We start from the raw sequence: 13,543 nt of genomic DNA, 5'->3' as shown, positions 1-13,543 counted from the left end.
AGCATCAAGACTTTTATTAAGAGCAGAATGAGGTTTCATACCTTGCTTCCTGACAGCAGAGTATATCTTCTCGTTATCACCATGACTTCTGGTGGCCTTTTGCTGAAAAACTACAAAAAAAAATTCAGCAGATTAGGAAGGTGGGCACAAACATGGACTAAGGAGCAAACTCACTGCCTGCCAGAATTGCAAAAGAATTTGAGGCCTTTGAAAGCTGATTGGAAGAGAGACAGATCTCAGTGTATATTGGAAACATCTCTTGAACATGTTTATGCAAAAGAAGAATGTACAAAAATGATGCTATGAAAAAATGGATGCCTAACTGACAACATTGGCATACTTAAGCTCCAAGAAAAACCAATTTTGAAGGAATGGTAGGACTCAAGAAGGCAAAAGAAGGAATGGAACCATGTACAAAACATTTACAGTGCAAGAGGTGATCCAGCAGCAAACACAAAGCAAAAATAAAACCTCAGTTAGAGCAACTCTGGAAATGTCAAAAACAGAGAGAGGAACAAGAAAAACCATATACCATATTTACTTAAATATAAGATGACGTCCCCCTTCAATCAGCATGGGGGAAAGAGCCCCTCATCTTATATTCATATACAAAGTGAAGGGGGATAGCTGCTGTGGCTCTGACTTTGGCCCCGAGCCCGGGACAGGGCCAGAGTCAGAGCCACAGCAGCCTCCTGTTCCCCGCCTCCCCCAGCCCCACTTAACCCCTTCCCTCCCCCTTACTGTCAGGTGCAGCTGAGCTCTGGCTGGGGTTGGCATCTCTCCTGAACTTGCATTACATGGAAAGTCCTTTCCCTGCCCCATGAATGCCACATACCCCCAGAGGCTGGGGGGGAACGGTGAGCCCCTGCAGGCAGCGGCAGTGCTTTCAGCGGCAGGACCATGGCAGCTGTAAGTGAGGAGCTCCCTCAGGCAGCTGCAGTGCTGTCAGCAGTGGGGAGGTGGGGGTGGCGAGTGCTGACCAGTGGCTAGTGACCACCCACAGATGCTGCCAGCAGTGTTGGTGGTGGCCAGCGGTGATCACGGACCGCCCACAGATGCCACTGGAGGTGTCGGTGGCGAGGGATGGGTGTGGCAAGTGGCAACTGCCTACAGGTGCTGCCAGCAGTGTCAATGGTGCCTATTTGCAGGGGGTGCACCACCATGCTCAGGGGGTGCAGGTGCACCCGCGTGCACCCCCTATGAGTTGCCAGTGCACTGCCAGGCAAGTCAGCAGTGCTGGCACTACTGCATGGCCAGGCAAGGGCTGAGCTTCCACAGGCTGTGTTCCAGGGTGAAACAGCATTTGGCAGTAATGGGGAGCAGGGGAAGAAGCAGAAGCTAGGCAGCTGGAGAGGGGAAGGGGCAGAGACTGATGGAAAGGAGGAATGGGCAGAGGCTGAGGAGAGCTGGGGTTTGGGGTTGCAGGTGGGACAAGAAGAATGCAGGGGAAAAAAGTGGGCAGAGCAGAGGGCAAAGGGCTACCTGACCACCTCCCCCAGCCACTGCTTTTCCCGTTAGCAGTGGGGGGTGGCATTCAAGGCCATCCTCAAATACTTAGATTCTATACCTGGAAAATTATAATGAATCTGTAATTTTTCCAAATATAGTATCTAATTATTGGGGAGCGTCATCATATTCAGGGTCATCTTATATTTCAGTAAGATTATCTTCTGTTTAGGATCATTCAAAGATAGCAGAAGAGAAAACAAAGCTATTCTTTTCAGAGGAAGAAGCCGCACAGAATCAGAATAAAGGAAGTAGTAGTCTGTTTATATTAAAGTGATTCCAGATCATAGCAACGTGTTAGTTTTGAACGCAGACTGCCTGAACACAAATAAAGCAGGATGCTTTTGTATGTGACCACAACAAGGAGAGGCCGAGCACTGAAGAAGGTCCACAGGTGTAATGAATGATAGTGCTTTTTTATGACAGCAAAACTACAGAGATCTGTCAGACTTGCCTAGAAGGAAGCCAGCCTTTGTAAAGCACAAAGGAGAAGTATAAAGACGCATACTCTTTAAGATTGCTGTAATGCTGAAACCTAAGAACCTCTTAGTACCTCTAGTACTTAGATTGCCACTAGAACAGTTAAGAGTGCATAAGCTGTTACTCACTGCAGCTCTTTTAATAAGAGCTATAAAGTATAGCTGCATGCCTGGATTTAACTTCCACTAGTTAGTAATGCATTGACCACAAAAGTACTCAGATCTTCCATATGAAACGCCAAGGAGGAGAAACCTTTTGCACGTGTTTGCATTGTGGGGGTAACTCTTAACAATTTTTTGTAGGTGATATCAACTAGTTTGTAAGTTTACTAGCAGTTATTTGCAAAGTTATTGTAGAGAGGGGCATGTTTTTATCCAGCTACAGCCTGGACAGATGGTGAAGGGCATTACAGAAAATAAAATAAGCACACTATCATATTCGCATTTTTGTATGACATTATTTCTAACCAATAGCATCTGATATCCTTGTGCAAGAGGGAGAAGTATTATACTCTGCTTTATGGCTGCGAAAGCAAAAGCAGAAAACTGAAATGACTTGTGTAACACAATAAATGGGACCACATTCCAGAGACAAAGCTAAGTATATGTTTGCACTGTAGTGGGGAGGTGCGATCAGTGCACAGGCATATCCCAGAAAGCTTTAAGCTAGTTGGCATGGTGATGGTACAGTGCTGAAACTTAAGTAGGTCTGCCCAGGACCTTGGGGGCCTGCTAGGATAGTTAACTTAAGTCCATGCAATGGCTTCTTCACTGTTGTTTATATCTGAGCTCTGTAGTTAAGAATAAATTGGGTATGTCTTTGCGCACTGCAATCACATCTGACAGCAGTACAGACAGAACATGTAATTCAGGGTTTCCATGATTTCAGACTGGAGTTCACCTGTCTCCCTCTTATTGGTATCCATGGAGTTCAGTATGTAGTTTAGCAGCAAAACAAGGAATGAAATTCATTCTTCCTTTATGACAGGCTCTGTAATGAGCGAGGCTCTGTGCCATCTGACTAAAGAAAAAATACTACAGTGTTTTCATGCCATTGCACCATTCAAATTTGCACTTGTGTTGCAAGCTGTACATATATGGGGAGGGGGGTAATCCCAAGGGAAGTATAGATCTTCACACCAATCCTGCACCAAACATTATGGAAGACAGTGATGAAAGCAAACTAAGGGAACGGCAGTGGCCCCCTTGTTTTTGGAAATGCAACTCCAATGCACTGCATATGTGTTCTGCTTCAGCTATGAGAACTACACCAAACTATGCTGACACCCACCCACCTCAATTTCAGGATGACAGACTTCCATGTCTCTCTCTTTCTCAGCTCTGCAGAGTCCTTACTAGTACAACTGTAATATGTTCTTCTTCATCTCTATGGTTATTGCTGTTTGAAGCCTGCCTGCATGCTTAACCTTCCTTCCTTCCTTAGGACAATGGGCACAGATGGAAGTGACATTTTTTGTGTGATTTGGCCCCTGAAAGCACTCTACATCTGTGACCTGACACACGTGCATGGCTGCAGAGTGCTTCTAAAATGGCTGATCATGGAAAAAAGTAACCCTTGCCTAGTCAGGTAACAGATTAAGATGGGAATGGAGGGTACAGCAGCAGCTGTGGGCTTGCGATGCCTGGCCTGAGCTGCATGGGGCAGGAGGCAGGATGGAACAGAGCCTCTTGCCTCTCAGCCCCTGCCAACTACCCTGACTGGGGTATTGGGGAGAGCTGGGATGGGCCCCCAGGTGAGGGGGCTGCATACCACCCTGGCCCCTTCCCACCCCTGCTCAGGCTGGGCTTGCCCACAAGAGGCCCAACTGGAGCTGGCAGAGGGGGAGGGGGTGTGCAACCCAGCTCTCCCCAATACCCCAGCCAGGATAGCTGGCTGTGGGCGAGGGGCTTCATTTCACCCCACCTCCTCCCCCATCCAGCTCAGGCAAGGCATAGTAGCCCTACAGCAGGTGCTACTCCCTTCAGTCCCTCTCCACTGGCTAGGAAGGCCAGTGCAGGCAGCTTCAATTCCCCCCACAACCCAATGTGTGACTGTCTGTTGGCTTATGGGGGGATGCTCTAACTCAGGGTGTTTATGAAAAGCACCCTGAGTTAGAGTGGGGCCCTGAATGTCTGTCAGCGCCCAATATAGTAACCAGACTATAGAAGTAATACGGACAGTTTGTGACTACAATTGCATAAAAAAGCACCTGTACTCTATTTTCTGTTTGCCAGTGTTAATATTTGAAAGTCTGTGAACTGAGATCATCATTAAGGTAATAAAGTCCAGGGCAGGGCTACACTCAACAATGTCCATGATTGGGAAGTGCTTTCAATGACAGGCTTTGCAATTTCTGCTGAGTTTTGCAATGTTGGAGTAATCAGAAATGGAATTACTCTTCCAACTCTTCCAAGTAAAATTGTTAAAACCACTTTACACTCTGCATCTTTCTGAAATGATTTTAGTTGGCAGTAAACACTTAGTTTGGGTGAAGTAAGTGAAAACAAATTATTCTAATTTTTGGGCCAACTGGAAAGATGCATATGCCTACTGCTGTGCAGTAGTCCTATGTGTAGAGATGAATCTGGCAATATACTTTTCTGTGTTTATGGTACATAATTTCATATGCTGTAAGTAGACTTAATTGCATGACAGAGTGAGATAATGCTGTATGTGGAAATACTTTGTTCTTCCTGCTATAAAGACAAATAAAAAGGTCATCAATAAAACTATTTTTAGACAAGATGTTGCAACCTTTTTTCCTATGAAAGAAAGTTGTCTATCAGTTTTTCCTAGTTTTTATATATGAGTTTGACATCCCTAGTTTAAAATAGTTTAGTGTTTGTAATCCTGGATTAGTTTAAATCCCATGTTCTTCCCACAGTGGCATTACAGAACACAATTAAAGTTGTCTGTCTGACCTACGTTTCCATATGTTAATATTTTGACAGTTTTTTTGGGTGCTTTCTATAATATGAATAATCCTGTTGCGTACCGAGTGGTGGAGAGCAAGCAGCTGCTGGAGGTAAATCCTACAGGGAAGAGGGGTAGGGTTATAGGAAACTTAAGTCCTTGCTGCAGCAAAAACACTGACTTCTGCAACATTCTGGACAAATAAAAAGTGATTGGGTCATGCAGACCTAAGGAAGCCACATGGCCCTGATTGAGATGGAAAGGGAAGTTCATACTTTACAGAGTTATCATTTCTGGGCTCCTGCTGAAACAGGCAGACAACATTATATTGTGTGACCCCGGTGCATATTTTCAAGATTCTCTCTATAAGTCTAAGGAGAACGAACATATTTTATGAAACCTGAGATTCTGGAGCACAATTCTGGCAAAGCATACACTTCATAGAAAACTTTGCAGCAATATAATTGTAGAATACTCAGGGCCCTGATTATTGTATTCTGTTTGACCGATGATCATAGACTGAAGGAAAAGTGGAAATTTGATTCTTTAGAGTTAGTTTCTGAAGCCTGTAATAAAGGCATGAAACATGGTAAGGAGATCTGCTTGTGCTCTGAGATATCAGAAACTTGCTCAGTAATGACATCTTAAAAACAATAACATCATGATACAATTAACAGTATAGTCAGGACAGGAGTGGTGTGAGGAATTATGTTAAATACCTGAGTCTATTTTAGACAGAAAAATAAGGTCTGAGATGGGAAAATTACAGATTTGTTGCATTAGCAACACATAGGTGCAGACTATATAGATATAGATAACTCTATATATAAAATAGCAGTGATGACTATATAATTCTTCAAAAATAATTCATTATTGATATGGATAATATAACTTTTGAAATAATTATTCTGAAAGAGAACATGCCTGAATCAGACAATGCACATAATGGTACCTATACAATACTTTTGGACATATAGGAATGGAGGAGGTACTGCAAGGTGAATAAATATCTATATTCTGGAAATGGCTTGCTCAGGGCTATTTATTTTATTTGATACTGCTGCTGAATTTATGTTCTAAGCAAACTGCCTATAACCAGAACTGTATTGACAAATGCCAATTAGAAATATAATCTATATAGTAATTTAGGGCCAAATTACATATGAGTTAATACACCCAGATTATATGCTTATTATATTTACTTGAATATAAGATGACCATGATTATAAAATAACCCTGCAATAATTAGATCATTTTCCAGGTATAGAATCTAATTATTGCAAGTTTTCTTGGCATTTGTCCTGCTTCCGAAAATAAGTCTGGGGGGTAAGGTAAGCCCTGTACTCTTTGCCTCCCTACAACTTTTTTTTTCCCTGTGGGTACTTTTCACCTCCTTATTGTCAGACCCTGCTCTCCCTGAACACATGGAAATGAGGAGCAAATTTGAGATAACTGGGCATGTCTATACATGCATATTAATATAATGCAATAAACTCTGGTGCATATTTCATCAGAATTTATTGCGCGTGGGTGCCGCGTTTACAGATGTACCTGGGACTGCAGCATGCTGAGTTGGGTTGGAGCAACCCCTGGAGCAGCCTCACCTGGCAGGGAGCCTAGGAGGTCATCCTGCTAGCTTGGGGCTGCTCTGCCCCAACACAACATGCTGTGGAGTGGCTGGCCAGGGCACAAGGTTGCTTCAGTGTGTGTCTAGCCTGCAGGCATCCCTGTGCCCCAGCCACCCAGGTCTGCGTCTACATATACATTGCTGCACATGAAAAACTCCACAGCAAGGTAGTACTTGTATTTACTCAATAGGCACAATCATATATCTTATTCAGCTAGGATGAGGGAACACCATCGACCACCTCCCCTAGCTTGCTCTGGGGGCCTTATGGCTAAAAGCAAGCAAAACTCAGGGACATCCAAACCCCAAGCCTCTGGGCTTGGGTCTGTAAGTAGGATGCCTGCCAAAGGATTTGGAAACATCTGAAGCCCCAGATGTGGGTGGAAGATGTTTGCTGGTAGTAGGGCCACTTATGGTTCTGGACTCTTCGATTTGGAATTAGTTTTGGCTAATTTGGTCTGGGATACAAATTAAAAAACGAAATAAAACAAACAAACGACCGCCCTCCCACCACCCTCCTGTGGCTCTGCCTCTATGCCAAGGGAGTTTGGGAAAAGGTTAAGTTGGCTCCTGCAAGAAGTGACAGGAGTCAGGCTGATGACAAGGGAGGCGGCACTGTGACATCTGACTAAACATCAGGGGGCCCAGACAACCTGCTTCGACCAGTTTATGTCCTGCATCAGGAGCACCCTGTGGCAATGCAGGAACCTCCTGTTGTACAGACACACTGAGCTCAAGGAAACAGATTATGTTAAAATGTTTCTGAGTGAACTCCAGTCCTATTACTGGAAATCGGTGGGAGAGGGTGGAGAAAAAATAGCCAACTCCACCTGGAAAAGGAACATGTGGTACAGGCTGTTCAAAGACCCCTGGAGAGGGGAAAGGAAAACGTAGAGGACAGTGATGCAACTGGACCTGGAGACAGTGAGAAGGACAACAGGATCAGCAGCAGCGGAAGTAACAGTGACATCCTATGTGCTGGCCCAAGTCCAGAGACTTGGGGTTCAGATGCCCCCAAGTATTGCCAGCTGTCAGCCATATCACCACAGGAGCCAACTAGGGAGGAGCCTCCCATTTCAATAAAGTGGGTTTTAAGCCCCAGCACCTCAAAAGCCAAAAGAACAGTTATCCCTGGGAGCGCTTAAGGAAAACTGCCTTCATGGCCCCAGATTTTTATTTTATGAAAAATAAATAAATAAAAGAAAAAATGTATATATATAACTTTATGTATATATATCCTCTGTCATGAACTTTCCATCACACACCTCAAACTGCATTAAGAAACCTGTACACCTGTTACAATAAACGCACTCACTCCCCTGTGCCCCTGTGCACCCACCTACTGTCTTTCCCTAACCCAATCACAGTTCCTTAATCCAAGCCCCAGTTGGGGTTTACAATCCCAGTTCATTCACAGTCCTTGTTGCTGTCGATGTCGCTGTCACTTCCGCTGCTGCTGATCCTGTTGTCCTTCTCGCTGTCTCCAGGTCCAGTTGCATCACAGTCCTCTAGGTTTTCCTTTCCCCTCTCCAGGGGTCTTTGAACAGCCTGTACCACATGTTCAGGACAGCAACAAGGACTGTGAATGAACTGGGATTGTAAACCCCAACTGGGGCTTGGATTAAGGAACTGTGACTGGGTTAGGGAAAGACAGTGGGTGGGTGCACAGGGGCACAGGGGAGTGGGTGCGTTTATTGTAACAGGTGTACAGGTTTCTTAATGCAGTTTGAGGTGTGTGATGGAAAGTTCATGACAGAGGATATATATACATAAAGTTATAGATATACACTTTGTCTTTTATTTATTTATTTTTCATAAAATAAAAATCTGGGGCCATGAAGGCAGTTTTCCTTAAGCGCTCCCAGGGATAACTGTTCTTTTGGCTCTGGTGAACAAACATTTTCCCAGATGTACTTATAGGATGCCACCAAGTCCCCGCTGAACCTTTGCTTCTCCAGGCTGAAAAGTTCTATGCCTTTCAGCCTCTCTTCATAAGGCCTGCTCTCTTGACCTCTGATTATGCACATGCCCCTTCTCTGGACTCTCTCAAGCTTCTCCACATCATTTTAAAAGTGTGTACTGACACACATTCAGGAGAGGAAATTAAATATTGGCATTAGCACATTTGGATTTAGAGAAAGCACATGATGGAGTAGACCATGATTTTATATTTGAGGTGTTAAGGAAAATGGGTTTCCAGAAGAAACTGATAGGATGAATAAGCCTGTTATGTAGAGAGGCAGAAAGCTAAGTGCTAATAAAAGGATATCTGAGCAAAGCCTTTAAAATACAAACAAGGTGCAACAAGGGTGCCCATTTTCACCGATATTGTTTGAATGTGCAATGGAGCCACTGGCACAAAGAATAAGGAAAGAATAAAATTGTAAGTGAGTTAATGATACTGGGAATGGGAGAGATAAAGTGTGCACTCTACATGGGTGACAGTGTAGTGGTTAGAGACAAATTACTGATTGAAAGGGTACTAAAACATACAACAGAGTATGGTGAAGCAAATTAAACAAAGCAAGAAGCACTATATTGGAGGGACCTAGAGAAGCTTGGACTATAAGTAGTGGAGGGAAAAATCAAAGTGTTAGAGATCCCAATCAATGCAGCAGTGAAAGGAAATAAAGTGTGGAAAAAGGTGGCACCAAGGGTATGACAAGTATTATGGTTGTGGGTGGGAAGGGTACTTTGCTTTGCTGGGAAAGTGCTACTACCCATCATTTTGTACACCAACAATGCGAAAGTGCAAAGAGAAGTATGCATGTTCTTCTGGAAAGTGAAAAGAGCAAGGCTAGCCAGAATGGAACTGTATAAAGCAAGAGAAATGGGGGGATGTGTGATGCCAGACATAGGGTTGTTTGTTTACACAAACTACATAAATGTAGTGTGTAAAGAGCAACAGAGTAGGCAGGGAAAACAACATGCTTTAGCCAATTTTTGGCAGGTATGATCTTGAGAAGATGGGGAATGTATGCGGGCTCTTGCAAGAAACCATTGGCATGGCTACCTCACGTTCATTACATAAGGATGGAAAGTTTTATAAGGATGCACAAAATAGGAGAGATGGGGCTGGAGGTCCTGAAAGATTGTAAGAGGATGCCAAATATTGTGTGAGAGAGACAGGATGGCACTGGTGAAGGACCTTGCAGAAGGGTAAGTGAAAAAGGTGTGGAGGGAGGTGACTGATGAAAGACAGAAAAGGGAGTATGCTGATCTAGTGTGGCTGATCATACAAAATTATCTTCCCAGTTAGGAAGGTACAACATAGATGGAGCTTGGAGAGAACAGCTAAATGTCCAAAGGAGAGGTGCATGGATGAAGAAACGATGGGATGTGTGTTTTAGGAGTGTACATATGCAAAGGTAGTATGCGAAAGGGTACATTTTTTTGTGTGTCACAAAAATAGGATAGTCTTTATCACAAGAGATGGTACTGTATGAGCTTATACTAAAGATGCCTGAGGGTTCAGATGAAGGTGCTCCAAAATTAAGTGCCCTCAGTAACTTCTGTCTGTGCTTGCTGGGACCAAGGCTTAGCTGATGCAGCCCAGCACTACTCCTGGTGCTGTTTTCAGAATGGGAGAGGGGGAAGGGAGCAGAGGGAGCTTATTCTGGGAGTCACCCAACTGGATCTGAAGGGTAGGGTAGGTGGATTGGAGCCCCTCTGAGGTGGGGGGGGGGCTCCAGTTCACCCACCGCACCACTCTAGCACAGATGGGGAAACCTAGAATGGACCTCCCTCCCCTGCCTTCTCTTCCTCCCATCCTGAGTCAGTACAGGAGCTGGGAGAGAGGGGGCAGAACTAGGGGAAGAGGCTGCAGAGACCCAGCCTCTTTCCCTGGATGGGCTCCAAATTGGAGATCGATCTGCCATCCTCCTGATCCAACAGCTAACAACTGCTGGGTTGGGAAGATTAGTCTAACTCATGGCACCTTCTGTCAAGCACCATGAGTTAGGCACAGGAGCTGTACTTCAGTCTTCATCTAATATTAATAGCACTGTTAGCAAATATTAAAACCAGTATATGAAAAGTAAGAAACCTCTGGGTTTCTAAGGGGTTGGCTTTCACTGAAAGAGAGTGCCTGAAGTTGGGGCTGCCTGAATTGCAATACTGTATCAATTGGGACAAGAGGAGAGGAGGAGAAATAAAGGAAAAAGGACTGGGCACACTTGTTTCGCTGAACCAACAAAGAGGACTGATGGGATGGATGGAGAGTTTCAGTGGTTACTGAGGTAAGAGTTTTTCAGGGAGTTCTGTATAAAGAAAAATAAATTTGTAAGGGTTTTTTGTGGGAAGCTGATGTATGTTGTTTCTGGGGTTAATATATGTAGTTGCATTTTTTGGTGTGTAATTTTTTTAGCAACACAAAGTCTTGGTAAAATGAAGATGCTCAATATGTGAATCTTTGTAAGAATGTTTTGAATAAAAACTATAAGTAAAAAAAAAGGTTACCATCAGCATGTTTGCCCAATATGGGCCATGTGTTTTATAGTCATGCTCAGTGTTGGCTGTGTTTTACCAACTTCATAGTTGTTTTCCATTCCTGAGCACATGCTGCTTTTGGCAGCAGTTTAATGATAGACAGTATATCTAGTGAGGTTTCTTCGTATATGAATGTAAAAAAGAGGCTTTTTCACCCAATGATTGGGAAAGAAAACCTTATCCTCTTAAATGTGGTATTGGTAGTCACATCTTAAATAAATTATGAGTTAGGATAAACTATTTCACCTAATTCTTACTGGATATTTTCTTCTGTCATGAAAACATCACATAATTAATTACACTGGTTGTCTACGGTCAGTAGAATGAAATAGTAGTAGTGGATTGCCAGGCAGGGTTGTAGTGAATTGAGGCTTATGTAGGAAGTTATTTCTAGCTTCACCCACCATCATAATTTCACCTTAGGTGTGCATAGTAATTAGATAAATAGAACTCACAGATCCCTTATCTTGGTAAGATTAGAATCTTTACTACAAGGTAACATAGCAAGGAACTGCAATAACTAGGGGGTCTGAGAAGAGAGTATGAAAGAATGAGGTTAAGGATGTTTAGGGTCAAAAGCCATGATCGGATTTCAATTAACATCTTGTTAGACATATCTGTGGTTCTCTCTTGTGTATTTCATTTCTTTTTAATGTTTGGATTATCACCTTGGAAATACACCAAGGGTGGAAATCAGAAGTAGATCACTAACCAAAGAAAAAGTGTTTTTTTTAAAGATTATTCATGAACCATATGAAAAATAAAATTTTAAGATGACATTTAAAAAAAAAATGTCAGTGGGATTAAAAAAGTGAGATCAACTAGGTAAGTGGAATCATGCGAGTTAGATTTCAACCTGGGTGACACCCCCATGGACAAAAACCAGGGTTATTCACAGTTCCTATTATAGTTTTGTATGGGATACCAAGTCTTTTGTCCCAAATGCACAGGAATAAGGATATGTCTACACTGTGCAGTGTGGTGTGATCCAAATGGTATGTGAGCTAGCTTAGGTGATGGAAACAGCCTAGTTTCAGTAAGACACAGTTCTCTGTAGTTTAACGCAGGTGGGTAAGGAGAGGCAGGGCACAGGTTTAGTTCCACTCTCTCAAGAAAATCAGCAAACACGGCTGAGCTGGTGCAGAGAATGTAAATTATTGCTGCCATGCATTCTGGTTAGTGACAATGTAGGCCAATATGAATATGCAACAAAAATGGATTTAAAAAATGAACAGATTATAAATACTGATCTAAGAACCATCAATCACCTCTCAGTTAACAGATTATCAGGTAATTAAACTGCCTCAAAATACTTGCCAATATCATCTGTTAGGAATTTTCTATACCAGCAATGTTTGCAAAGGGCCAATGAGCATTTGCTGAAAAATTCAGACACAATGTCATAATTGTTCCTCACAGTTTACAGAGATCGTTGTCAGCCTTTCTTTCTTTTTTACCATGCAATTAATTAGCCAAGAGCACCCTTAGTTTTTTTCTGATCAAAGTAAGAAATAAATAATTGACAATGTGAAAACATTAATCCTGAGATAAGTATAGATATGCCAGCAATTCTCTTCCCTATTTGCTAACATATTCTAAATCTGTCAGCTATCAACTGACAAATGTTATAGAATCATGGAAAAGTTGGGCTTGAAGGGATCTCCAGAAGCTGTCTAGTCCATTCCCCCTAAACGGGGCAAGATAAATAAAGTACTGGTAACATCAGAAACTCATATAATAAAACCACGTGAGATTTTTTCAGCAGTAAGAGAATACTGGACAAAATAGGTGGATTAATATAGCAATAGATTATGACATTAATGCCACATGTGCATTTGGTAGACAAAGGACCTCTAATGATTTATGCTGCCTCTTGAGGTTGTGGCCAAATGTTAAGTCCTGCCCAACTGCTCCCACTATGGGTATGCCAAACTAAGAACTGAGGTGGTAAGCTTTCTCTATGGGGACCCACAACCACTGTTGTTAAGATCTGTCTCTGGCGATCTCAAGAGCCCTTCACAATGTGCTCACTACCATATTTCTGGTGATGTACAGAGCTGTTAGGTGGGGCTTGCATTTTGGAGGTAAGCTCAAGAATTGTGTAGAGCAGGGCTACATATGGCCTACAAGGGGTTAAGGTGTAGCCCCTGGCTCCTGCCCAGCTGTCACTCTCTCATTGCTCCAGGCTGCAATAGCAGCCAGAGTCTCCAGCATTCCCTCCTCTCTTCTGCCTTTTGCTGGCTTCCTGTGACCTAGGGCATGTGATGCAGTGTGAAGGGGCATCCACAGTGCAATGGGTGGAGGACATGTGGTGCAGTGGTAGGGGTGGGGGGAAATGTGGGCATACACTGCAGTGCCAGTGGGGCACCAGTGCATGGTGCAGCCAGGGGGGATGGAGGTAGACGGTGCAGATGGGGAGGCTTTGGTGCAGTACATGGCCCACAGGACTCATGGCTCACACTGGTGCAGCTTGAGGGCATGCAGGCCCCACCGTTGTGGCCCATGTGGCATTCGGCCCTCAGCCACTTA

At 43.5% G+C, this 13,543-nt stretch overlaps 1 protein-coding gene across 1 annotated transcript in view; it reads right to left on the bottom strand.

Annotated features, from left to right (window-relative positions):
• BANK1 (B cell scaffold protein with ankyrin repeats 1) overlaps positions 1–13,543 on the bottom strand; it is a 360,719-nt gene that overhangs the window by 22,203 nt on the left and 324,973 nt on the right. Inside the window, exon 12 of the mRNA XM_090031887.1 lies at positions 42–110. Within this exon, the coding sequence (XP_089888013.1) occupies positions 42–110 (69 nt within the window). The remainder of the gene's footprint in view (positions 1–41; positions 111–13,543) is intronic.

The sequence above is a fragment of the Crocodylus siamensis genome, chromosome 2 (genome assembly GCF_052110815.1).
Source record: "Crocodylus siamensis isolate JL-2025a chromosome 2, ASM5211081v1, whole genome shotgun sequence".
NCBI lineage: Eukaryota > Metazoa > Chordata > Crocodylia > Crocodylidae > Crocodylus > Crocodylus siamensis.
Note: the sequence above shows the minus strand (reverse complement) of the source record. Positions and strands in the feature narration are given on the sequence as shown.